The sequence below is a fragment of the Sphaeramia orbicularis genome, chromosome 2 (assembly GCF_902148855.1).
Source record: "Sphaeramia orbicularis chromosome 2, fSphaOr1.1, whole genome shotgun sequence".
NCBI classification, from domain to species: Eukaryota; Metazoa; Chordata; class Actinopteri; order Kurtiformes; family Apogonidae; genus Sphaeramia; species Sphaeramia orbicularis.
Window position 1 is genome coordinate 29,169,227 of NC_043958.1, and position 26,888 is coordinate 29,196,114.

Below are 26,888 nucleotides of genomic sequence, written 5' to 3' on the forward strand. Positions count from 1 at the left end.
ACAAGTCTGACAAGATGAAAATGAATACAAGATGTAACAAGAAGCAACAGACAAGAAAGCAGGACATAGAGGAATACTGATTTGCACATCAAAGCACAATTAAAGTCTGCTATCATCACTATATCATTATTTTTAAACATTTTAACAAAGTGGCTATTGCCACAATACAGTAGATCTAACTTTCTCATTTGTCTATTACCACAGAGCCAATCAGCACCCTTGTTATACTGTGTAGACTGGTAACCTGTCACCCTGCTGCCACAGTACTGTGGCAATAGGCATGGCAAATGCCATGTGCCTATCCGGTTACAGGAAAAGGCTAGGGTACCAGTTACCGGATCTTTTGCGGATTATATAAGTTTTGCGTCCATACACGTATCATTTCAAGAAATATCTGCGGTGGAAAGGGGAAAACTGGGTTAAAATGGTATAATACTATGCCACACCATTATGTGGCACTGTACATACAGAAAGACAGAGGATACACTGAAATCACAGCAGTGAGCATGTGCAGGAGGTCCTTCTTAAGTGCGCTGAGTACAAATATAAACACAACAAGAACAAGATGGCAGGTTTTGTTGTAGTAGTGCTTACACATTACTACAAATACAACTCTGTGATCTGCCATTGTTGTTGTTATCGTTTCCAAAAAGTGGTGTTTTGCCTATCCATACAGCAATGCGAGGGTAGCGTTGTGAGATTTTTCCACTCTGGGACCCATTCTCCAAAAATACCGTTTCAGGGAACCGATAATGCCAGTTTCATGTGGCCGAACAATATTAACGATATTAAACTTTTGTGGATTGACATCATTTCTTTGTCATGTGTAACGGGCATATACGGCATATATCACCACAGTACTGCGGCAACAAGACGCTAATGAGTTCATGTAATGGCACTCCTATTTTTTGGGCTGGGGTTATGTTCTACGTGTTAGGGTTAGGGGTTAGGGAATAACCGGATTATGACAAAACCCCAACACAAGAACCCACGTCACAACACATCAGTGACACAGGACATAACCCCACCTCCAAGCGAAATGCCCCAAAAAAATAGGAGTCATTACTGCTTATTGTCACAGTACAAATGCTTACATTTGATTCGGTTCGGGGGTAATAGACAAACAGATATTTCGTGCCACAGTACTGTGGCAGTAGCCATTGCCAAATTTTCATTTTAAGTGAGAATGGTCAAATAGTTTGCAGATTACAGTAATAGGACTTTAAGTTCAGTTGGATTTAGACAGAAACACTGAGCAAAAATGTCCCTCAGGACTAGGGCTGGGTAAAAAAAAATTGATTTGATCAATTTTGGATCAATTTCTTTTTAATTTTGCGTAATCGATTAATGGTGGATGAGATCGATTTTACAGAGCAGGACCGTGAGTAAATGACCTGGAAACCACCGACGTAGAAGCACGGCCAGCTCCATCTCACGAGACATGCTCACAACGGTTCTGACGCAGGAGGAATGCAGAGGAAGGGTGGGGAAAACCCTTCCGTGGGAGGTCCTCCCGACCTCAAACTCGAACCTGCAGTGCGGAGGAACTGGCCAGCGGAGGCAAGTAGCGGAAGCCAGTCATTCTAGAAATATTAACTTCAATTACCTGTGTCTGAGTGCAGAGTTACAGGAATAGTGAAGCGGAAATCACGAAGCTCCGCCCACCCTCCCCCTCCAGTGAGCTTCTTGTATCAAGGGCCCAACATGATTCTGTTTCAGGGGGGCCAAATTGGTTGCAGTGCCCCAGTGTGATAGTAATGTGCCGTAAGGCTAGAAGAACCAGCCATAAAACAGAATAAAGATGACGAAGGAGTCCGTTCTGAGCCACTGTAGAAACATGGCAATGTTTCTGTCTTGTTCATTATTTAAGAGCAGATTCAGCCATTTACTGCTGAAATGTCATATTTATTTCCTTTCTAATATCAAAATTGATTCTGTGTTGCATGGCTACAGTAGTCAAATAATCAAGTTACAACCCAAAATTGTACTTTGACATCAATAAATGAATCTAAATCAATCAATTAATGCTGAATCGAATCAAATCGAATTGCAGTTAATCGATTCAGAACCTTATGAATCAAAATCGAATTGATTAAGGAAATTGGCCATGATACCCAGCCCTACTGAGGACAACTTTTCACTTTAAATTTCAGGGCCTATGAAGTGTGTCAAAACAGCAAAAATGTTTTACTCAAGATTACAAGATTATTTGACCCAAAAGCCACTGATATTTTAGTTGAGGTTCCGGTTCCGGTTGAGTGGCACGACTTGCTGCCGCTGCCCACCGGCATTTTTAAAGTGTTTTGAAATGGTTTTACGCTTGCAATATATTGCAATATATTGTAATATACTGGACAATTGTATGGTTGTGGGAGCCATATCTCCTCGCACTAGTGCAACAGTTGCTTTTTTGCACTTTGTAAGAGGGCTAACTCCATAGCCTCCCTGCTGGATCACTCCACCCGGCTCTGTTGGTCTACCTGTCGTTGCTGCCGCTATGTGGGCCTGCAAGTTTTATGTTTGTTCCACAATCGTCTGGCTGTTGCTGTGGACATTTCATCATCCTGTGTCGGGTCTCCGACAGTACACTGCCGCTGAGCTCCTCTGGCTCCGCCATCAACTGCTAATGCCTCCACCTCCAGTGCTGCACCACCACCCAAAAAACTTGGCAATAGCCCAATGATTTCTCTCAACTAAACGAATCCGCTCCTCCCAGCTATGTTTACATCTGCTGTCCCCGTGGCAACGGTCAGGGTGGAGGTCTCACAATAATTCACCGCGAGAAGTGGAAGGTCCTACCTGTGTCTGTGCCTGCCTTCAGCTCCTTTGAATGCACTGTGTTTATGCTCCCTGGCCCCACTCCATCAATAGTTGCAACTGTTTATCGCCCTCTCAAGTACCACAGTGACTTTTTAAATGATTTTAACACCTTACTTACCCACTTATCTGCACTTTCACCCAATATAATACTGCTGGGGGACTTCAAAATCCACATGGACAATAGAAACTTACCCCTCTCGAAAGGCCTCTCTTCCTGTTTGGACAGTTTTGGATTCTATCAAGTCATTGACAATCCAACACACAAAAAAGGACATACCCTGGATCTAGCCTGCTGTTCAGGTCTCACCCCCTCCAACTGTTCAGCAGATTAAGTTCACATCTCCGACCACTTCCTCCTCTCCTTCAACATCACACTCTGCCTCACCGCTCTCAAGTCTCATCTCATTTCGAAATATTAAGGACATCAGTCTACACACACTCTCCTCCAACATTAACAACAGTCTACTCCCGGACTCCCCCTCAACTCCTGATGAACTTGCTGCATTATACAATAACAATCTAACCCACATCCTCAATTCTCTTGCCCCACTGAAAACACAGTCTGTTTCCTTCTCTTCAACTGCCCCCTGGTACACCCCCGAACTCCGTCAAATGAAGGTAAAAGATCGACAGCTTGAGCGACTCTTCAAAAAAACTGGTCTCACTATCCACATGGACATGCTTAAAACACATTCACAGCACTATAAGGACTCAATCACTATAACCAAATCTAACTATTATTCTGGCCTAATCATCTCTGCAGAAGGAAACACCAAAACACTGTTCACCCTACTCAATAAAACTCTCCAGCCACCTGACTCCCTGCTCCCCCACATGTATTCATCAAGCACCTGCCAGTCTCTACTGCAGTTCTTTAATGACAAAATCCACAACATCCACCAGCACCTCTGTCCAAACTCACCGCCTGCCTCTCCGCCTGAACCACTCACACTCCAACAGTCTTTTTCCAGTTTCCAACTCCCTGACACCTCTGTAATCGCCAACCTTATCAAAAACTCCAAGCCCTCCACCTGTCACCTTGATCCACTCCCCACACCTCTGGTCAAATCCTGCCTTCCCTCTCTCCTTCCCCTCATATCTGCCATCACTCACTCTTCCCTGACCACTGGAATTGTTCCTCCACAATTCAAAACTGCAGCCGTCACCCCCATCCTCAAAAAACCTGGTCTAGACCCCAACAATTTCAATAACCTCCATCCCATATCCAACCTGCCCTTCATTTCCAAAATTGTTGAAAAAATAGTCGCCATTCAACTCCACACACACTTAATGACCAATAGTCTCTATGAGCCCTTCCAGTCCGGTTTCCGCCCACACCACAGTACAGAAACAACCCTACTAAAAATTGCTAATGATCTCCTCCTTGCAGCTGACTCCGGTTCATTATCCATCCTGATTCTTCTCAATTTGAGTGCAGCCTTCGACACCATCTCACACCCCATCCTCCTCAGTAGACTCATCTATTGGCATCACCCATACGCCCCTCCGCTGGTTTCATTCTTATCTGTCAGGCCACACTCAGTTCGTTCAGCTCAAATCTTTCAGGTCAGATCCCTCCCCAGTTACCTCAAGTATGCCCCAGGGCTCCGTCCTGGGGCCCCTTCTTTTCATCATCTACCTCCTCCCCCTCGGCAATATCTTCAGAAAATTTAACATCCAATTCCACTGCTTCGCAGATGACACCCAGCTCTACCTCACCACCAAACCTTTCTCCACACTCCTGCCCTCCTCCCTCACCTCCTGCCTCTCTGAAATTAAATCCTGGTTCACATCCAACTTCTTAAAACTCAATAGTGACAAAACAGAAATGCTCCTCATTGGCCCAAAATCCCCTCTTTCCAAAAACCAACACCTTTTCCCTCACTATTGTCCACTCCTCAGTCTCCCCCTCCCCTCAGGTTAAGAGTCTGGGTGTCATCCTCGATGGCCTACTGTCTTTCAAATCCCACATCAATAACGTCACCCGGTCTGCATATTTCTACCTGCGCAACATCAACTGTCTCCGCCCCTCCCTCACCCCCCATACCACCTCTATTCTTGTACACAGTCTCGTAACCTCCCGCCTCAACTACTGTAACTCCCTCCTATTCAGTCTCCCCCAAAAGTCCCTCCATAAGCTGCAACTGGTCCATAACTCTGCCGCCTGCATCATCACCAAAACCCCCTCCTACCACCACATCACCCCCATCCTCCAGGAACTACACTGGCTTCCAATTAAGCAGAGAATTGAATTCAAACTCTTCCTGTACACATTTAAATCCATCCACAATCTCGCTCCTCAGTACCTGTCAGACCTCCTCCATGTCACCACTCCAGTCCGTTCCCTCAGGTCCTCCTCCTCTATCCACCTCACTGTGCCCCCTGTCTGCCTCAGCACCATGGGAGACCAAGCCTTCAGCCGCTCTGCTCCTCAGCTCTGGAACGCCCTCCCACCATCCATCTGTAACTGTGATTCTCTCCCCACATTCAAATCCAGACTCAAAACTCACCTTTTCAGAATAGCCTACCCCCCATAAGCTCTACTCTCCATTTTACATCTTGATGTCTATATATAGTAATTTTTTTTTTTTTTTTAATCTGTTTATTTCTTTGTATTTTATGGATTGTTTGTTTTATCTTGTTGTACAGTGTCCTTGGGTGTCTTGAAAGGCACTTATAAATAAAATGTATTATAATTATAATAATAATAATAATAATAATAATAATAATAATAATTATTATTATTATTATTATTATTATTATTATTATTATTATTATTATTATTATTATTATCATTATTATTAGTTTTAAAGATGAGAAAAGAAACCAGAAAATACTTATATTTGGGAGGCTGGAGTCAGACTTTGGCAGATGGCTCAAACAATGCTTCAGCAATTTATCGATTACTAAAAATATTGTTTCCCAAGATTGGTCACTGTAGAAGTGTTAATCTTTTACCAGTATATAAATATGACTTGATGTTTAGTTTACATTACACAAAAACATTTGACCTGGATTTTTTCCCTTTAATTCAATCAGTATTTGTTCATTTTTACACACCTATCTGCACTTCTACTACAGTAAAGGATGTGTCTACTTTTTGCACCTCTATGTAGGTGACGTAAAGAGCACACACATGTGCACAGCAGCACTAAATACTCCTGCAACCTTGTGCTGTGTGTTCATATCTGTCAGTGATGAAGATGGTGGAGGGCTGAGGCCGCCGGCTGAGGCTGCAGCTCACTCCTATCCCCCCAGGGCTCTGTGGTTACCTCAGCTGTGGTATTTATAGTGCACACACTCCCAGGTGTACAAAGTAAACACAGTCAACACTGTCAGGTACCACACCGACAAGAACAGGAATCTAACCTTTTCATCTGCCAGCTGCTTACCAAATAATTCATCAGTTCACTAAAACATAAGCCAGAGCTTCGATACTGAGCTTGATTAGGTGTCAAAGTGGAAAGTACAGTCTGTTAATGAGCCCCCAATGCAGACTCTTCCTCCCACCTCCTGGAGCTCATTCATATTGAATCAGGCCAATTAACAGTCAAAAGACGAGATTAAAGTGCTTTATTGCATTTTAGCAAGCTGAGATCTGTCTATATTCATAATCAAAATGTTCACATATATCAATATGGCAGATGTAGCAATGGGGCGATTTCTCGTAATGTGACTGTATTGAAGAGCTAAATTCTCATTACTCTAAAAATGACAGATACAAATTTTGTTGAGGCTTCCCAAAGCGCTTCAGTGGTTTGTGACAGATAACTGTTTCTATGGAGGAGAAGTGGCGTTTATAGAGAAGGACACTGCAAAATTTAATGCTACTCAAAACTAGACCACAAAAGAGTGAAGTCATGCTTATGATCACCATGAAACATCAACAGTGCACAATTTTACCTCTGACACTTTGACTTTCAGCAGGATTACACAAAAACTACCACATGAATTCCAATGAAACTTGGTGGAGGGGTCTGGGTATTACAATTTAGAGCAGATCCATATAAACGGTAGATGCCTGGAATTGTTTTCACTTTATTTTTTTAACATTAAAGACCTGGGCCCAATCCCAATTCACCCCTTGGCCCTCTCCCTTACTCCTACCCCTTGAAATGGAGTTGCAATGGGGCAGGGGTTGAAACTAGGGCCGGGCGATAAAAAAAAATAACAATATATATCGTGATATAACTTTTCCTCCATAGAAATATAAGACATGCTCAATACATTTTCAACAGAATTCATTCGTCTATGTTTTGACAAACATAAGAACAGCCAATCATAATTAAGTAGCACCGCACTAAACCAATAATGCTAGAGCCACGGCAAGTCAGGTTGACGCACACAGCACAGGCGTAAGAGAAGCCCGTCCACGGACGTTTGAGATCTCATAGTTGAGCGTACCAATAAAGTTGTATCAGTTCGGTGTCACATTTAAAACAGGTCCATTTGAAGACTTCCTGCCGAGCAGTCTATTGTGTGACACCTAGTACACATATGTGGAGAGTGCGCGGTCATAAAAATTGAGCTTTGCGCAGACGTGTCCAGCAGACATCCGCTTTGGGTCCACATTAAGTCCGCCTCGAGTACACCCGGACATCCGCGGACTTAAGTATTCCCGACTCTTTGGGTGCCTTAAAGGGGAGGGCTAAGGGGTGAATTGGGACTGGGTCCAACTCAGAATGGTAAACTATCCACCAGCTAGCAGCAACTGACAAATCAGAAGAAATTTGTTTTCTTACAAAAGTCAGTTAAACTAGCCAGTAGCAACAACTCACAAAAAGGATGAAAATAAAGGTCATTATTTGATAATACTGTGGAACAAGAAAGAGCTGACTGTCTTTGTGGATGTCTGTGTTCTCTGAGGACACTTGCAGTTTTTATATTATTTTATTTTATTTTATTGTTTATTATTTTCAACTTTTCAAGTATTATCCCCCCAAAGTGAGGACACAAAACTCCTTGACTGAAACAAACTGATGAAACAATAACCGGCTCTGCCTTTTCGAGAAATACAGTACATTTTAGAATCAACAAATTCTCACAAAACAGATGTCTAAATGCAACAACTGCAAAGAAACTGTAATGTAGTTGTAATAAAAAAATACCTGAATAAAATTCACGTAGATTGACAAACAAGGCTACATCCACACTAATACATTTTCCCTTTTCACTTCCACACAAGTATTTTGTATGTTTTCCCAACAATTTACAAATTTTTAATTTTAATATAGTGAACACCAAAATCAACAATGAGAAAAATTACATTGTCAAAAAAAGGTGACGAAGAAAAACAGTAACCCTAACTGACCACAAAAGTAGTGATAAATGTGTGCATATCCACGATTAACATGATCTGTTGGAATTACAGGCAAATCCTGAAAGTATGGCAAAATATGCCTTATAAAGAATTAATCTATTGATCCTTTAAGAGTGAATTTGACTCTCTAGCTGGAAAATGTCACTGAACCACATAGAACCTAGAAGTGGAAAAGAGGGTTTCCAAGACCACACAAGCTATTTAGCAATGCTTAAAAATAATTTCCATCCATTTTAATATAACTGAAATGTGTTTCACATGACCAGTGGACTGATAGTGCTGCTAAACACGGAAATTGACAGAATGGAATGACTACTCTTATGATAAAATGCAGAACTTAAATGACCAACAGATGCTACTAGAGACAAGTAAGACAAAAAGGCTTGCAATTTGGCATACATCCTGGATTTACAGACGGTAGTCAACGGCAACGCCTTGTTTTCTTGCAGTAAGCATCAGGGAGGGACTGATAAGACCCAATGGGCAACAAATACTGATGTGTGCTTTGCCATCTTTACCTCTATTGATCCTTGAAACTTGGCAAATAGTCTATCATGATAATATATATCGCACTAAAGCGATTTGTTTAAGTTGTTAAAAATAACTATACAATGCTCTATTACAATTCATCATTTTCATCCAAATGGAAAGTGACAATGGATGGAAATATCCCAGATGAAAGCTGAGTGAGAGAATGTATAAATTACCAAAACTATTGCACAAAAAAACTGTAATTTATCATACTGTTCATGCTGCACAGATGTATCAGCCAACACTGGCATCTGTTAATATCAGCCTCGTCAAAATAAGATGTTCTTTCACCTTGACGTAGACCAATTAATCAGGTTCAATTGATTAACTAGCACCAATAGTACATAGATTTTTTTATTGCAGGTAGTTTGATGTTCAGTTCCACATTTATCAATTAATTACTCTGTATATGATGTTCAGACATTCAATTCTAGTTTCTAGAGGGTGGAAAAGGCATGTGCTGATTCATTGTCTGTTGTTTATTTTCTGGTTCAATGCATTGGCCTTTATAAACCCACAGTAGGTCAACCTCAAATTTCTGTTGCATTATATTACAAGGTTATTTCATAAATTTGTGTGTTTAAGCTTGTGCTCATTTAAAGATGAGACAAAGGGCTGAGAGACTGTAAAACACATTCATTATTTTTTTATATGAAGATTGCTTTGTTTCCATGGCATAAAAGGGGCAGTAAAAAACAACAAAACAAACTAACAAAAAAAAAAAAAACATCATCGGCACTGGATATCGACAAAATTGGTAAATCAAAAATCAGTGTTGTCACATCAGAGAATCCCAAAACACACCAAATAGAAACAATCGAGACAGTTTTCAATTCTCACATGATATATGTCGTCATATCACAGCATCCTATTCAACAGCGTTTCCATAAAACTCTGTTTTCAGGATCCCAAAATGCCAGAGGACTGTATAAATGTGGCCAACCTAAACATGTCTTGAAACAAAAAGAAAATGTAGCCAAATTTCTAATTTACTGTGCTAGAGACAAAGGTCTTACCTTGGTGGCTGTGTGACGTCATGGCTGACGGGTCAGTCAGGTGGGTGTCCTCAAAGAACAGCAGGCAAACACAGGGCTCAGTGTATCTCTGAGCAGGAAGTGTGCGTTTGTGTTTTAGTGTAGATGTGATTTACAGAGTGGCAATCAGGAGGCTGTTAACCCGTCGTCAGTGTGTGTCTGTGTGTTTGTGTAACTGTCCAACACACGGCTTGGGATGGTCCCTCAAGAATACCTCAGGGCTGGAAACAGGAAGCAGACGTCCAGTGACAGCAGTCAATCCCCATGAGCCTTTAGATTTGGCTTCACCAATCAGAGCTGTCTACACCAGAACCAACCTGTCAGAGAGAAAAAGACATTGTCACCACTTCTGCTCAGTGAGTTCAACACATTGCATTTATCTGATCTAGAAGCTCCGCCATAACATCATTTTTATTTTGATTTTAATTCTACTTCTCTTATTAGTTTCAGCTTTTGAGTTTTATTGTCTTTTATTGCTCTACTGTTTGTCCTACATATTGTTTGAATGGCTTTGGCTTTCATTTCTTATTCATTTTAATGGTCAGTTGCTGTTCCTGATTTTATCTTATTAATAGTTTTAATTCACTTCTGTGGCTATAACTTGTACCTCACACTAAATGTGGCACATGTACTTGTGCTTCCACCTGGAATGAAATGTACTTCATAAATAAAGTTTTCAAGATGTTCCCTCTTATTACAAGGCTTTGGTGCCAGTTTAAACCCCATGTAAGCCAAACTAATGTAGATTAATTGTGGCAGGCATAAAAACTTAATGACTTTTCTCAAATCTAGTTGCAGTTACTTCCCTATATTGAAGCTTTTTGTCACTTATTTATTTTCAGTTGTGGCCTTTCCAGAATTTTGTACAGATGGTAGTTATGGTAACAAAAATTACCTTAAATATGTAAAATTATCTTTTTTTCTTGAAAAATGCAACATTTTCTCTCAAGAGGACTTGTGAAACACTCAGCCATGAGTCTATGTCTACCACAAAATTAAGTCTAAAAATATGTGAAAATGAATGCAGTTTTTTGTCAAATAACATCAAATTTACCCACAATCCCCAAACTACAACCACACCACCTAAGCGCAACAAAAACCTAGGGAAAATAATTTTGCTTGCTCGCTTAATAATAACCCACTTTTCCATTTAATAAAGCTTTAGCAACAACTTTAAATTAGTTTGACAATCAGAAAAAAAAACACATTTTGGGTTTTGTCACTCAAGACATATTTAAATGTTTTTTCTTGTCACTTTGAGGCATATATTTTATAGTTTTTATCTGTCAAGTAACGGGATCCTGTTTGAAATTAAAAGAGATTTTTTTTTTTTTTTTTTTTTTACAAAAAATATCAGACCTCCACTGAAAACTCCAAATGACCTTATAAGTTCAGCCTTGTGCTTATATTACACAAAGTTGTAATCCAATCAGGCAATTGCTTGTCGTCGACTCCAAGTTTATTAAATATGGAAAAAGTAAGATGTATTACTTTTACTGCTTTGGAAATGGGTTGAAGATCCTTTAGTTGCTAGAACATGAATTTTACAAAGCAGAAAAAGAAAGCGGTCTTATTTCTGGTGGGAATAAATTAGGTTTTTGTTGTTTTTAAAAACAAATGCTTGTCCTTTTTGTTTCTTCTGGAAATAAATGCTTGCCCATTTTGTTTGTTTCTGCAAACAGGCGATTGCTCTTTTCTTTGTTTTAGGACAGTAGCCTAAATTCCTCAAGCCTGAAGCACAAGTGTCAGATGTAATCACGGCTTTGAGCCCAGAGCATCAATTCGACTTTACCACCACAAATAGAAGGGGTAAAACTGCCCGAGGGCGAGGTGGGTGGGAGCACTGACGTGGGGGTAGCATGCATGTTCACGCCCTTGTGTGTGTATTGGCAGAGGTCCTCCAAAGCAGGATGGATTGTGTGTAAGGGGAGGGAGGAGGCAGGGGTCTCAAGACGAGAGGGCCAGACAGTGAAGCCGCGGGACAAATTGCCCCAAAAAAAGTCGGTCACTGCACAGTGCACACACACACACACACACACACACACACACACACACTTGTGCTTTGTGATGGAGAAGCAAAAGGGTGGAGGGGGGCAAATGTGTGTGTCACAGGGAGTAGCTGCCACTCCAGGGGGGCTTCATGCAACACTGTTCTCCCAGGGTATCTCATCTGTCTCGGGAGGGGGAATCATGTGTGTGTGCAGAGCCATTGTCCCTAAAAGAGCTTGCTTGATGCAGGGTGACAGATCTAGGGAGACAAGCCCTGGAGCCTAAAGTGAAGAAATAATAAAAACACAGACTTACACTTTTATGGAGAAAAATAACTCTAAAATCTTAAGCTTAACCAGACATATTTCCATGGAGGCATCAGTTAGCAGCCAATAATTACACAAGTTGGAATCAATCAAAACATTAAGAGCTACAAATGCCTGTCACAAAAAGGTGGGTGCAGTTAGCCAAACCCTGCCTGCACTCGGACTCCCAAACATCCCCACCGACAAAATTCACAGTTTCTGACTAATATTTCCTGCAATACACCCGCTCGCTTGCTTAAAGTCACCTCAAAACAGCCGTACTGTGTGCTGCTTAGATGTTGCTTTAACAGCTTCAAGAACCCGTTCGCCCCCATTCACAAAAAAACATTGACGCATGCAGACTTACCACCGCCCATCCCGAACCATTCACACAGACTCAAACACACTCACAAACGCAGGCCTGTACCTTCATTTTAAGCCCTTTTCTCGCCAATAACACGGGGATACACCCGCAGAGACGTGTTGGGACTGTGTATGTTGCATTAAAGCCTAAGGCTCGGCCATGGACTAAAAATAGCACAGCAACAATCGGCATAATAAACATCGGCTGTCCGTTCCCCCCTCCCTATTGCCTACACACTTCCCGCCCGCTACAGTGCAATAAACACCACGGAATTTGTCAGCTAAATGGTTTTGAGATGTAAAGTCGTTGTTACCGGGAGTAGACAGGGTTCTGGCTCAAAAGCAGCGGAGAAAAAAGCAGACGGGAAGCTGAAGCCGAAGCGGAGCGGAGTGGAAACTTCAGCCGGACATTGTTTTGATGAACCCTGTCTGTGCATCGCATCCCTGCCTGAATATCAACATCAAAGCGGAGCTGCTCGGCTCCACATTCGTCCAGAGTGGACACAAACACCCACACAGCTCACCTACACGGGCCAGGAGGAGGTCAGACGTCCCAACATGTGTCCACACCGCCTCTAGTCCTCTCCCATGTTACAGTCTGGGCTTTTACTCACGAAAAATTCATCTCCTGACAGATTCCGCCATACTGGATTTTTGTTACAGCCCCAGCGTCACATGGAGCGCCCCTGCATTTACCATAGGCGGGGTTTGCCTGATGAAACTGTGATGATCTACTACAGAGCAGATCCGAGATGTGGATCTGGTCTGTGGAGCTCTGCATGGAAGGCTGTGATTACTCTGCCTGTGTCATTAATAAGGAAGAAGTCGTTGGGCGTGTCCTATCGAGTCAACACAATATTCCTATCACACGGACAAGACTGTAATGAAGTGGAAACACTGTGGAAGTCAAAGTACTCATACATTAGTAAAAGTATTATTACTTAAATGCAATGTAATTATTCCTTTGAAACCAAGTAAAATCGAACCACTTCAGGATTATAATAAAAGATTAACCAATTTTCAATACAAAGCTAATGTATAACTGTCATTACACTGGTCTGCAAGTAGAATGCCTCCAAAATAAAAGTAGTGAAACTTTATCAAGTTTGAGTCATTGCTGGTTGGCTGGAGTTTCCAAGATACAGTCTTGAATCAAAATGTGAAATTCTGTGAATTAATGAAAGCACATTTGATACTTAAAAGTTAAGGATTCTCTCAGAGCTGCTAGATCCACTTAACAATACATTCTGTTTTCAGGTTCTTTCCAGTGGAAGACAAATCTATTACATAAAAATGTACATCAACCAATGTACATGCGTACTAGCACTTGATCATATACACTGAAAATATCAGTTAACCAGCAATTTTGTCATTTGTTTTCCATTTGAGCTTATTAAAACTTGCAAGATTTAGCCCATTTAGTCTCTGAAAGACATAGTTTCTAAAAAAAAAAAAAAAAAAATTGTAGACCAGCGCAAGTCCAAATAAAATTATGTAAGTATTAACAGAAGAAAGTACTGTATAAAAGTGTAATTGTGTTGTGTTAATCAAATGTGACTCCTTTAGAATTGTAGGAAAATTGCTACACAGTTAAAATGTCTTAACCCTCATAGACTTAACCTTCCAAAGTAATTTGTCTCTACATTTAACCTTCCATAAGTGATTTATCACCATTCATTATAATATTTTCCTCTGTATTTGTCATTTTGCCATGTTTGATTTACAGATCATGGAGATTTTCACAAAACTTGTGATTAAATCATAGGTTATTATATCAAAGCCAAGGAAAGGGAAAACAAGTGATTTTTTTTCAGGAAAATATATCATTTATTAAACATAAAAATAAGTGTCTACAACTATGGTCATTTGTCAAACTCCATGGGTTTTACTTGTGAGTCAAAGTTGCAGAAGATGACAGTGTTTCCATGTTCACTACCGAGCCTCTGAATGTCCAAACAGTTCATATCTCATGACGCTGAAAAGCTGAGAAACTATGTTTTACCTGAATTCTTTACATGTATTTTATAGGATCAATGCTTCAAAAGCTATTAACCTTTATAGATCAGCTGATGCTTTTGGTCACAGGTGGCTGTTTATGTATTTGAGGGTTAATCTTAAATGCAATTGTTTGTATTAGATATTTTAATATCAAAAATACAATGTAATTTTTTAATGACTATAATTGCCTTGTAACAGTCATGGACAACATGCTCTGATTAACAAATGAGTTATGAATATCATTAACCTAGTTTCTGGACAGTATTTTTACATTTTTACAAACATGCAGTATTTCTATGCTGATCCTATGTGAGTTTTTAAGCATGTTATACTAATTTGCTGGATTTTATCACTAAAATATGTTAAAATATCTCTATATTCCTCATATTCAGTCATCTGGTTGGTCATATTTGATTTTCTAGTAACATTAGATCACTGTTAAAGTGTCCGGCCACTTTATTAGGTACACCTCTTTAACTGCACCGCAACTCAAATATCTAATAGGCCAATCACATGGCACCGACTTAATGCAGTTAGGCATGTAGACACAGTCAGGACTATCTGCTGAAGTTAAAACTGAGCATCAGAAGAGATAAGAAAAGATGATTTAAGTTACTTTGAACTTGTCATTGTTTTTGGTACCAAAACTGGTCTGTGTACTTCAGAAACTGCTGAACTAGTGGGATTTTCACCACTGTCTTCTTGAGGGTTTAGAGAGAACCGTGTAAAAAAGACAAAATATGGCTAGTTGGGTGCCAGAGGTCAGAGGAGAATAGCCAGACTCGTTCGAGCTGATATAAAGGAAACAGTAACTCAAATAACCACTGGTTACCACTGTGTAATGCAGAAAAGCACCTCTGAACACATGTCAGACCTTAAAGACCATGGGTTACAGATTAGACTACTGTATTAGCTTGGATCCAGCTGTTATATCAGGTACATCCCGTACTTGTAAAATATACCTAATAGTAAGTAGCTGTACTCTATGTATTTGACTCTAATGGAGATCAAAGAAGCAGTGAAATCCTTTAGTTAATTAAAAGTACTAATACCACTCTCCGAAAATACACTACAAGTATAAGTAATTGTTTGAAACTTTACTTGAGTAAAACTATGAAAATATATTAAAAAAACATTTGATTTTTTTATTGATTTTTTTTTTTTTAGTAGTAAACCTAAATATACTGTACATATTTAACTTTAATTCTTAATCTTGAACTTGATGCACTTCTTGGCATCAGATATTTCTTTATTATTATACAGATCAGGTAAGTGGTACCTGAAGTAAGTACTGTTACTATTGTTAAAATACTCCTCGACAAGTGAAAGTACTCTTTGAAAATGTTACCTGAGTGAAATGAATAAATATCATCAAGAAAATGTAGTTAAAGTATGAAAGCTAAAAAGTAACCATTGGACAATAAATATTGCTCATATATGCTCATATTACCTCTGCATTCATATATATGTTGTATAAAGTAGTAAATAATGGTAGTTAATAGGCTACATTATGCATATTGTATTAATACTGTAGGCCCATGGGTGTAGATTTTATTTAATTATTATTACTTATTATACATAGGAAAGATTCATTACGTTTTTCCAATAAACATGATGTTTTTTATTATTTTACTTTTGAATTAAGAGGTATATAACATTTGTTCCTGTTCATGTTTAAGCTAGAACTCATGTAAACTACTTTGTAAGTATATACAGTCGTTTAACTTATTCACAGTAATGCATTATAATGTATAAAATACATATAAAGAATCAACTTTTCATGTTTTGTTTTGATTCTATAATATTTATATTGTATTTAATATTCAATTAATATTTAATATTCATGCAATGTGAGTTTATATGTGTGTTCTACTAATTTGTTGTATTTAATCATTAAATCGCATTAAAATATTCCTACATTAATCGTGTAGTCATCTGGTTGGTCATTTGTGAGTTTTGCAGTAACATTTTATGAAAATCCAGTATTTTTCACAACCCTGTAATGTGCTAACACTAATCTTTGTGCTGTGTTTATTCTAGTTAATAGTTTACAGCAGCGTATGATGCTACTTTAGGGTATTTATCTCTCCATTGCACATACATTATAAGTCTATTTCTGTAATATACACGGAATTACATCTAACCTACATATCTGTCTAGAATTCTAATGATTTTAATAGTCCTTTAGTAGATTCAATGGTATGTTAATCTGCTTTATTTCACTGTTGGATGTGTGTATATGCTGTTTATAGTCCAATAAACCGAAGATGAACATTGATCACATGAGTATTAATCCACTGCTGACATATGCCTTGATTTTATGTCATGTATTTTTTCTCCATTATCCAGACAAATTGTTCTACTGTGTTGCTATAAATGTTTCTCAGAAACAGATAAGCTTTATCTGTAGTTTGTAGATTTAATCAAATGGATGATGATGCAAAGTCAGAGCAAAATCAAAGCCATTAACCCAAATGAAAAACCTTTATGCGTATTATTCGACATTAATACAATTTGACAGAGTAACTGAAAGCTTTATCATCTTACTCATGCATTTATGTAGTCGTTACCACTAAGAGGAACGTGAGATATGCTGAAATATCATCAACCTTCCTCCCATTTTTCCAACACTTCTCATAACCAGAGACGGCAAAATGAAACAAATGTTTTTATCCAATTCTCACTCATTGCAACATGAAACGCCTTCCCCGCTGCCTGCTCTAATCCAATATGCTTTTATTTCCATTACTTTATATTTGATTTTGCTTCTCAGCAGCCTCCCACCCGCAAAGCTGCAAAAACCACTGCCTGGTTTAGCTGACTTGATTACTATAATATGCTAACCAGTTTCTATATGGGCTACATCTGCATGCAAAGACAAGGTTATTATTCACTAGTGCAGGTTGAATATCTGAGTCTGCTTCCTCTTCAGGCTCTGACACCCTTGCTGAAGTTGACGAGACAAAGAAACATGCTTCAGTTCTTGCAGGTGCTCTATCACCAAGACAGTAGGTCCTACAATGTCAGACTATTTAGATCTAGGGCTTGTATTGTATTCAAGACCAAGAATTACACTGAGTTATGATCCATAACAGAGTGTATTAAAACCAAGGCTGTTATCAAATTCTCCTTTTTGCTTTGGAAGGTTCCTAACTGAGTAAAATGACCTGCATGTATCACCAACTTTTTCAGCTTTAAACCAAAGAGTGAAATTTGTCAGCTCCCAGAACCAAAAAAAATACATGAAATTTAAAGGTAAAATATTCAAAACAATTATAATGATCAATACTGAGTAGCATATTGATAATTTTGTGAGTGTAGATGACAACTTCAGCAAAATTAACCCTGAAGATGAAGTAAGAACGCTTATTACAATGATATTTATTGCAATATAAAATGATATTATGACATTCTAGCCCATCTCCCTGATAACGCTGAAATGCGTGATTTCAACATTTCCCAGTACTTTTGATCTTCAGACATTTCTTTTAGGTGTAGAATAATTTGGTTACACACTGAAAACCTGAAAGCGAAACACACACATGTCTAACAACTTTAGATGATGATGCTATTTCAGTGTAATCATAGAAAATGAACTGGCTTGGTCATATCTTACCATAATATGTAATACCGGGTAAACGTGTTCCCCATAATGCCCTCACTGTGTTTCTAGTCTGGTCTTGATCTGGTCTCATTACACTCTGGTCTCGGTCATGACTTGGACTAAGTCTAAGTGGTCTTGACTAAAGCACTACAAACCCCACAGGCAGTAGAGTTACAATGAGTAAAATAATATGCATGTGTATTTGATGCAGCTGTGTGCAAATGTCAAAATTACAACTCCTATGGCCATATCTGGAAATAAAATTTTGAGTCCATCTTGTCCGAGACTGAAACGAGACTGTCCTAAAGTACAGTTAATTTTGAGACAAGACTGGGAGCATTAAAAAGACCAGTCTCAATCCATCCTAATTAGGCTTGATTTTGTATTTAATTATTGAAAATACTGCGTGAAACAAGTTGAAAGTGAACACAGAGGTAATTAATGGCCTGTTGTAGGTAAAAATAAGTGCTGTATTTGGTGTCTTTATCCTTTTTATTATTTTTTCAATGCTCCACAGAAGGGAGTGATCATTGAAACTGTATTTCACTTTTTCCTTTTCTTTTCTTTTCTTTTCTTTTCTTTTCTTTTCTTTTCTTTTCTTTTCTTTTCTTTTCTTTTCTTTCTTTCTTTTTTTTTTTTTTAATTGAAAACTGCATATCAGGTCATTTCATTTGACTCTGCTAAAAGAGTTTTTTAAGGTGAAGTCAAATTTCTCTTCTTTATTGTCATGGTTTACAATGCAGCTGTTTTACCTTAGTTTTCTGAAGTACCTTGACCTGTATGTGAAAGGAGTTTTTTTCTTTTTAAGTAAGTGTGATGACGGTAAGATTTTCATTTAACCAAATGAAAAGGGAAAGAACTACTACCCTGTTCCACTCTCATTTATGATTGTGCTGATTTCAATTGTAATCCCTTTGTTATTGTTAAACCAGTGCTATTTTGTGATTACATTTTGTGATTACATTCATGCATAGGGCTACATTAGGACCTCACTCTTACCTGCATGTGTCACCAACTTTTTCAGCTTTAAACCAAAGAGTGAAATTTGTCAGTGTACTTGTTTCACTTTTTTCAATTTCATATGAAAATCTACAATCTGTGCATGTTTTAAAAAAAAAAAAAAAATCAGATGTGGAAATGTACTGTAACATCAAACCTAGGTTTTCAGAAAACTATGGTCAGGGACACTTTTTTTTTTTTATTCCCGTTGGTGTACCAATACATGTATTAAAAAGTATATGATACAAGTGTTTGTGCTGTTTCAACGTGTATACAGCAGTAAAAGTGGAAAAGTAAATGTTCTGAAATGAAATGTACTGAACCTATAATAGTAAAATGTAGCTCAGCGTGTTTTGTCCCATTTTGTCATTTACATCCTTTTCATATTTCATTTTTAGTTTTTTTTTTTTTTCATTTTCATTTTTTAGTATCTTTTGCATCTTGTGTGCTTCATCTTTTACATCATTTCCGTCTATGCTGTTTCATCTTTTACATCTTTTGCATCTTTTAAACAGTTTCTGACTTGTTTTGTTTCATTTCATCTTTAACAACATGTTTTATCATTCACATTATTTTTGATTTGCTATGTGTGTCATCTGATGCAAATAACACATTAAACAATAGATTGTCTTTTCTGTGAGTTTATGTTGAGGTAAAATCAGTCTTAATGTTAAAATGTCATAAAATCATGCAAAATAGAAATAATCTCTTCCAATTGTACTGTATTGTACCGTTCTGTTACTATAAAAGTACTATTTTTGGCCTGTCTGACGGCAAAAACTCCCCTCACTGTGCTTCTCCACAGGGAGGCCAGAGGTTAGAGTTGGCGTCTCAGAGCTGCCAGCAGCATGTCATCTTGCCTAAGGGCACATCAGTAAGGTAGCTGATTGCCTGTTTGAGCCCTGACCTACCCTCTATCAGTATCACTACTCCTATTACTGTTATGAGCATTTTTAATTTTTTAAATTCAGCTTCCGCTTCTGAATCAGCAACGACTTACATTTATTAATCGAGGTCACTCCTCTTTTGGAGTGCGATGGGAGGCCCACTGGGACAGCTGTGTCCATAGCAACACAGGATTATAATTTGTGTGGATGGAGTTACGGAGCATCAGTTATGTAAGGCAGTTGGTCTTGGAGGCATCTCTGATGTTGTGCTTGAGTAAGCTCTTTAGGGCTAAAACCTTCGAGCTGCGGCTGCAGACGTTTTCCCTCTGTAAATGACGCACAGATACCAGTATAAAATGAAATGTGTATTTGACAGGTCACTGAGGTCCTGCTATAATCCTTTTTAGACACAGGATGATATATTCATTTTAATGGATGTGAACAGGCAATAACCTTAACAGAAGGTTCATGCTGTTTTCAGTGTTACATGGAATCATTTATTTATTTATCATTAATTATCTATACACAAACGTAAAAAAAACAATTTCTGCTTCTCATAAAAAGAACATTTTCAACCATAACTGAACAATGACTACAATAAATCAGCCAAACCTACAATAAAAGCTAAACTAAAGATATCGTTTGGAGTGTGTGCTCTGCCTTTATGTTTTAGCATCTTCTGCTGTGTCCTGATTTATTGTTTGTGTTTGATGTGTTTGTTTGCACAGAATGTTGTTTGATGTCTCGTTTGGCTATTTAAATAAATCTTTGCACTTGAAAGAAAATGAAAAGACAATTTTCTGCCTCTTGGACACAGAAAATACAAATCCATTGTACTCACAAAATCTCACAAGATTGAACTGACTTGAATTAGAAAGTTATTTTTTGTACAATGTAGTCAATAAAGGCATAAAATGGTTATTTTTGTATTATGTGATATAATTTATATCTATATGAAAATGCCTCTCTTAAAAACATTACAATTTCACCTTTTGATTAAATCACAACTTAACCTCAATGAATCTGCACTAAGAATGGATATGTTGAATATTTATTTATATTCTTATGCAAAATGGATCTAATAATTAAAAGGGAATAAAGCATGTAATATTTTACTAGGACTAAAAATCTTATAATGGCATGTCAATACAAGACAAAAATGCATGTTTAGCTCTGCATCAACATGCAAAACAATTTCTGCTTTTAAACATCACACCAAAACCTCATCTTTTTAGACCACAACTGAACTGTAGCTGCCATAAAATGGCAAAAACCTGCACCAGAAACAAAATCTATATCACAAAAAAAGCTAAATGACCATGTGGTGTAAATGAAAAAAGTTTTTAGAGCACAACGTTACCAACAAAAAGCAATGAAACATGCTTTACTGTGAGACCTAGACCCACTGATCTGCTGAAAAATATGAAATTACTTTGACTTTCTCTTTAATCACTCTCAGAAAGACATTCATGCTGCTATAAAGCACAGATTGCTTTTAAACATCTGCATCTGTATTGTTTATCTATGGATTTTTGCTGATGCAGACATGCATAAAACACTCGTGAGTGTGTGTGAGAGAGAGAGAGCTTGTGTCCAGAGCAGTGATGTCAAAGCAGGGATTAGATTGGCTTATATTGCCCAGAGCAGCACATTTGCAATTCAGTGAACATCACGCTCAGGTTGCCAAATCGCTGATTATGTTAGTTTAACTATTTTGCATCGAGGGGAGCAACAATCAGCCACTGCCACTTCAGGTTTAGATCCACTTTGGGTTACTATAAGTCCTCTTATTTGCAGCATAATGCCTTTAAAAGCATGTGTACCAAAGTGCCTTACATGGCTTTGGCTAAAAATGCAGATCCTGAGTAATGATGTTCCAAAAATACTACATGTTTTTTGGCTGGTGGCTGGAAGAGGAGCAGTAATCAGGGTAGAAAGTCAACAGGCAAGCGTGTAAGGCCTGCGCAAGCTACTGTTCTGCTACCACAGCAGACACTTCACACACAGGCTGTGGACCAGACCACTTGCAATACACACACAACTGGCTGTTAGTGGTTTGAGAAGGAAAGTTGTCGTCTCACCCAGCGCAGTCCCACATGAGTCAGACGCAGCGTGTAGACAAAGCAGGCAGACCTCAGCGTCATAAAGAAGCTTTGCTTTGCCAGCAAGCAAGTAGACTCTTTTAAACAGCATCTGACAGCATGTGATGGGACATTGCAACAACACCTTTAATGGTATTATATGAACTCAGCTTTGCCTTGTATATTCACTTGCCTATATCTAAAAATAAGACTTTCAATCTTTCCAGGATGCCATTAAACTGGAGCATTTAAGAGAGAAAAGAAAGCAAAAGGAGCCATAAAGAGTTCTTGTTAAAAAGAAGCAGAGTCAAGGCTTCTCACAGTCGAGCCAGTTAGTCTAAAACTTTCCATCAAAGCCTCAGTGAGCTGCATGGAGTAATTACCTCTCACACAGCAACAGCTCCCAGGCCTTATTACTGATACTGTTTGCGTATGTGTGTGTGCAGTTTTGTGTGTGTGAAAGTCTGTGCACAGCAACACACACAGTATGAATGCATGAATATGCTTCCGTGTCCTGGTCAGGCAGGGTGTATGTTTCCATGCGTGTGTGCCTGTAAAGTAACAGCACCCCAGAGTGTCCTGCTTTTCAGACATAAACCAGCTTGCAGGAGTGATAAACCGAGAAATGTTATGACGGGTCGCTCCTGGTCTCCACTGTCCTGATGACGGCATTGAGAAGCCCACCCAATGTGTTGTTCCAGAAGGTAAAAATGGGACTGCAGATGAAAAAGACAAGCTGGAGAGTGAGAAAACCTTCCGCAAAGGCTAAAAAAAATGAAAACAGGCAAACACAACAAAAAGAGATGAAAAGTAAGTGAGTACCAATACTTTGGTGCTGTTCTTAATTAGGTATTATTTTCAGCACAAATGTCTGTACACCTTAGATTATACAAAACAGGGTTGTTGCTTTAGTGTCAATCCATTTGAGGGGATATATGAATTATTTTATTTTGCATCATTGGACTGCCTCACATCAACACTGACTTCAACCTAAAAGTGTACAACTATAACACAAAGAAAAGACAATCAATTGTAACAAGAAAACTATGCAAAAGAAAAAAAAATTTGACATGAAAACAAAATAAAATGAAGCGTGTAAGAAGAGAAAAATATCAAAATAATATAAAAGATCTAACATGATGAAAATGAGGCAAAAGACATAAGAAGAAAATGACGTAACACATATAAAACATGCAAGATAAGAAAGTACAAAACAGATCAATCGAAAAAGATAAGTAACAGCATAATGGACAAAATGAGAAGAAAACATGAAAACAAATATCAAAGACATTAACGGTACATACAAAACTATGACAATGATGGAAAAAGATGTAAAAAAAAAAAAAAAATGCAATGAGATGAAAACAATGTAAAAAAACACAGAAAACATGTAACTAGATATAACTTATTTCAAATTTACCTGATTTCCACGCTGATTTTGTTCAGATCAAAATATAAAAAGTGTATGAATGGAACACAAATGATGGAACAGATTAAATGACACAGAAACAGGATTAAAAAAATGCAAAAAACCAAAACAAACTGTAATAAGATAAAACTCAATGAAACTAAATGAAAGAAGGTAAAACCTAAATAAAAGATATAAAAAACTTTTCTCATATTTTTACACCTTAAGTACAATTCTGAGCCTGTGCTTTTTCACGTTCACCTGAATCAACAAGTTGAATCTATAATTCTGTTTTTACCAGAGCGTTGCTGATTTTACAGACTTATGGAGATCATTGAGAGCCAGAAAACCTTCCACAAGCTTCAGAACAAACAATGACAAACTGAGCAACCAAGATCAGTAAAAGAGACTTCCCCTAAGCTCTTGACTGATGTTTTGTAGCATGTCCTGCTGGATCATGAGGCTGAATCACATGTTTCTGAGGTCAGAATCAGCTCATAATCTCATAGTTTTTCTTGTATACCCTGAAGTAAGCAGATATTTATCTGCTTTCAAGCTTTATTCAGCTCTGATATGGCCAATAAAGTTTTATTTTGCTGCAAATTTTCAGAAAACATTTCGTTTTTTAACCTCCCTGCCTTAAGGAGCTGCTAAGCTGAAAAGAATTTCTTAAGTCTGGGTTTCAGTGGAGACTTTGAGTGTCTCATGATGGACAGACTGCTGTTTCAAAGGCTTTTCTTAGGAAAACAGTCACTAGTTTCCATGTTTTGGTATGAAAGCAGCTAATTAAATTATATGTGAAAATATCAGCCCTTGGATCGGTATTGTTACCCACTGAAAAGCAAACATCCAAACCTCGATTAATACTTGCAAATTACCTCGACAATGTCAGAGGCTTTAATGTGAATAGGAACTAGCTGCCAGAAAAAACTGCAGAAACAGACTGGTGAAATAAAGCGGCTGCAACCAGCAACGTAACTAATGTCATCTAACTTTCCAATGTCGAAGTTCAATGGCCTCTTCCAGCGTTACTCATAACTGTATGGAGAGTTTATAAATCTCTCACTCAGTGCAGATTTAAAATGTCTAAATAACGTACACCCTGGTGTTTCCACATCTCACCACATCATGGGGTGGTTGTATTTTTCCAGAGAAGGCTTGAAACGAAGGGCCTGGGCAGCCAGTAAAACTTATTTGGGCATGTAGTCAATTAGCTGTGCCAACTGCATATAGCAGGAGACGTAAAACTCCATCAAAAAAAGAAAAGCCTGAAGTAGTCAAACTGTGCTAAGTGTTCACAAAAGATCTCCGGTGGGGACTTTTGATGGAGAGATTAAGGAAGAGGACTGGACTACCACTGCTTCTAATGTTATTCCTGTGGTTTACTACAGCCTGACAAATGAGAATAAATGTTTGTGCATTGTCAGATATGTTCCTCTTGTTCCAGATCTCAGAAGTTTGTGTTTTTTGCCCCTTGCACAAGGGGGTCAAAAGTCAGGGCCAGCATCTCTGGAACCACCAGGGATTTATCAGAGAACACATCCTGACAACAAATGAAAAATGTTGTTTAATCTTCTGTAGTAGAAACAAACAACTACACTTTTCTTCCATTTTGGACGGAGAGCCTCTCAAAACATCTTTGTCTATAATTTTAGCTGCTGTCAACAAATGGGTATTTATGAGAAGTGAAACCTTATTGTTTGCTTTACAGCAACATGAGTGTGAAGCAGAGCAACTTCTCCATGAAACACCACCAGCCTCACCACTTTACTTCTAAAATCTTTGAATTTGTTCATTAGCTCAACGATACAACACAACACAGATACAATGAGATATAAATGATATAACAAAGCAAAAATGATGCAAAAGATGAAAATTACATAAAAGATGGAGCAAGATGACACAAGACAAAAATATGAGATGATAAAAATGACATAAAACAATGAAAAACAATGAGATGGCTTGTTAGCTTTTCCTAAATACACTGTGATTTATCAAATCCGCATATGCTCATGCATGGCTTTACTGCAGTTAGTCTATCTCAGAAAAGGTTGCTTCCGCTGTATATTTACACATTAAGGGAAACATAATATATTAAATGTCAAAAGCAAAGTTTTGGTATTTTACAGCAATACCTTCTTGTGTAAAACCATGTTGGCAGGTCCATATTCACACATAAGTCATGAGTCCATTTCTAAGCCACTTTCAATGTTCACTGAATGCCTACATCTTAGATAGATAGATAGATAGATAGATAGATAGATAGATAGATAGATAGATAGATAGATAGATAGATAGATAGATAGATAGATAGATAGATAGATAGATAGATAGATAGATAGATAGATAGATAGATAGATAGATAGATAGATAGATAGATAGATAGATAGATAGATAGATAGATAGATAGATAGATAGATAGATAGATAGGGAGTAGGAAGCACATCCATTTCTGTAATATTGCAGGGAGTAAAAGTAAAAAGTTATGACAAATCTATGCTAAATAAAGAATGGATACCAGAGCCATACATGGAGACATACATTATATAATAATTACCCTTTCAGAAGCAGAGATTTACTTTTTTGTGTGATCCACTGTTATGGTAATCCTTAGATCCATCATTTGGATGTTCCTATGGGCCACATAAAACCTTGAATGATTATCCTTAAACCACAGACTCATCTACAGCTGGTAGAGCCGAGAATTACACCTCCACTTGATTTTATGAATCATGCCGTGCCTCTGTATCTCATTCAAAGACATTTGCAGTGGATTTCACTGCAGGGTCTAATTAATTATCCACAATGGAAAGAAGGTGTCTTCTACTTTAAGTGTAAATCTTGCAGTCCAATGTGTTACCTTTGCAGCTGTAATAACAGGTATGTAAATTACAGTTTTGTGCCATTGCAGTTATCAGTGGTGAAGCAGAGCAATGATGACTCATATGTCTGAACTTTCAATTCACTGCTCACTACAGACGAGGCTTGGTGGGAATCACAGAGAGAACAGTGAATGAAAGACAATAGTCAGACAGATTGTAAAAGAAGAGGAGGCATCCAAGGAACACATTACAATCATAACAAAAAATATTGTAACAGCAGGAATTAGGCCAAGACATTATACATTTTGAGTTAAAAATCCCAAACATTAATGGTTTCTTTGGTGTCTTCTTTCATATTTTCATATCCTACAGTTGTTTGGACAAAGGAAGGCATCTGAAAATAAATGCAGTTTGTCATGCAGGCCATAAACAAATCATTTTAATGAGCAGAAATTAAGAGCTGTACATGTAGACATGTAATGTACAACACATAAGTCCCTATGGAATAGAAAGGGTTATTTATTAATCCGCACTTGGCACTATTACAGCAGCACTACTCACGGATGAAACAATATTGAAGATGTCCTCAAATAGGGCGACATGATAGTGAGCAAGAAGGTCCTGGGTTCGATTCTACCATCAGTCGATGGATGGGACCTTTCTGTGTGAAGTTTGCATGTTCTCCCCATGTCTGTGTGGGTTCTCTCCAGGTACTCTGGCTTCCTCC

At 38.2% G+C, this 26,888-nt stretch overlaps 1 protein-coding gene across 3 annotated transcripts in view; it reads right to left on the minus strand.

The window, feature by feature from the left end:
• LOC115435334 (histone deacetylase 4-like) overlaps window positions 1-13,141 on the minus strand; it is a 152,368-nt gene extending 139,227 nt beyond the window's left edge. For 2 of the 3 annotated variants that reach the window (XM_030157693.1, XM_030157674.1), the window contains exons 1-2: window positions 12,887-13,141; window positions 9,688-10,022 (exon numbers count right to left, since the gene is read on the minus strand). In XM_030157693.1, coding sequence (XP_030013553.1) covers window positions 9,688-9,709 — 22 coding nt within the window. In that variant the 5' untranslated portion in view covers window positions 9,710-10,022; window positions 12,887-13,141. The remainder of the gene's footprint in view (window positions 1-9,687; window positions 10,023-12,886) is intronic. The other variant, XM_030157684.1, reaches the window with a different exon arrangement.
• Between the last annotated feature and the right edge of the window lie 13,747 nt (window positions 13,142-26,888).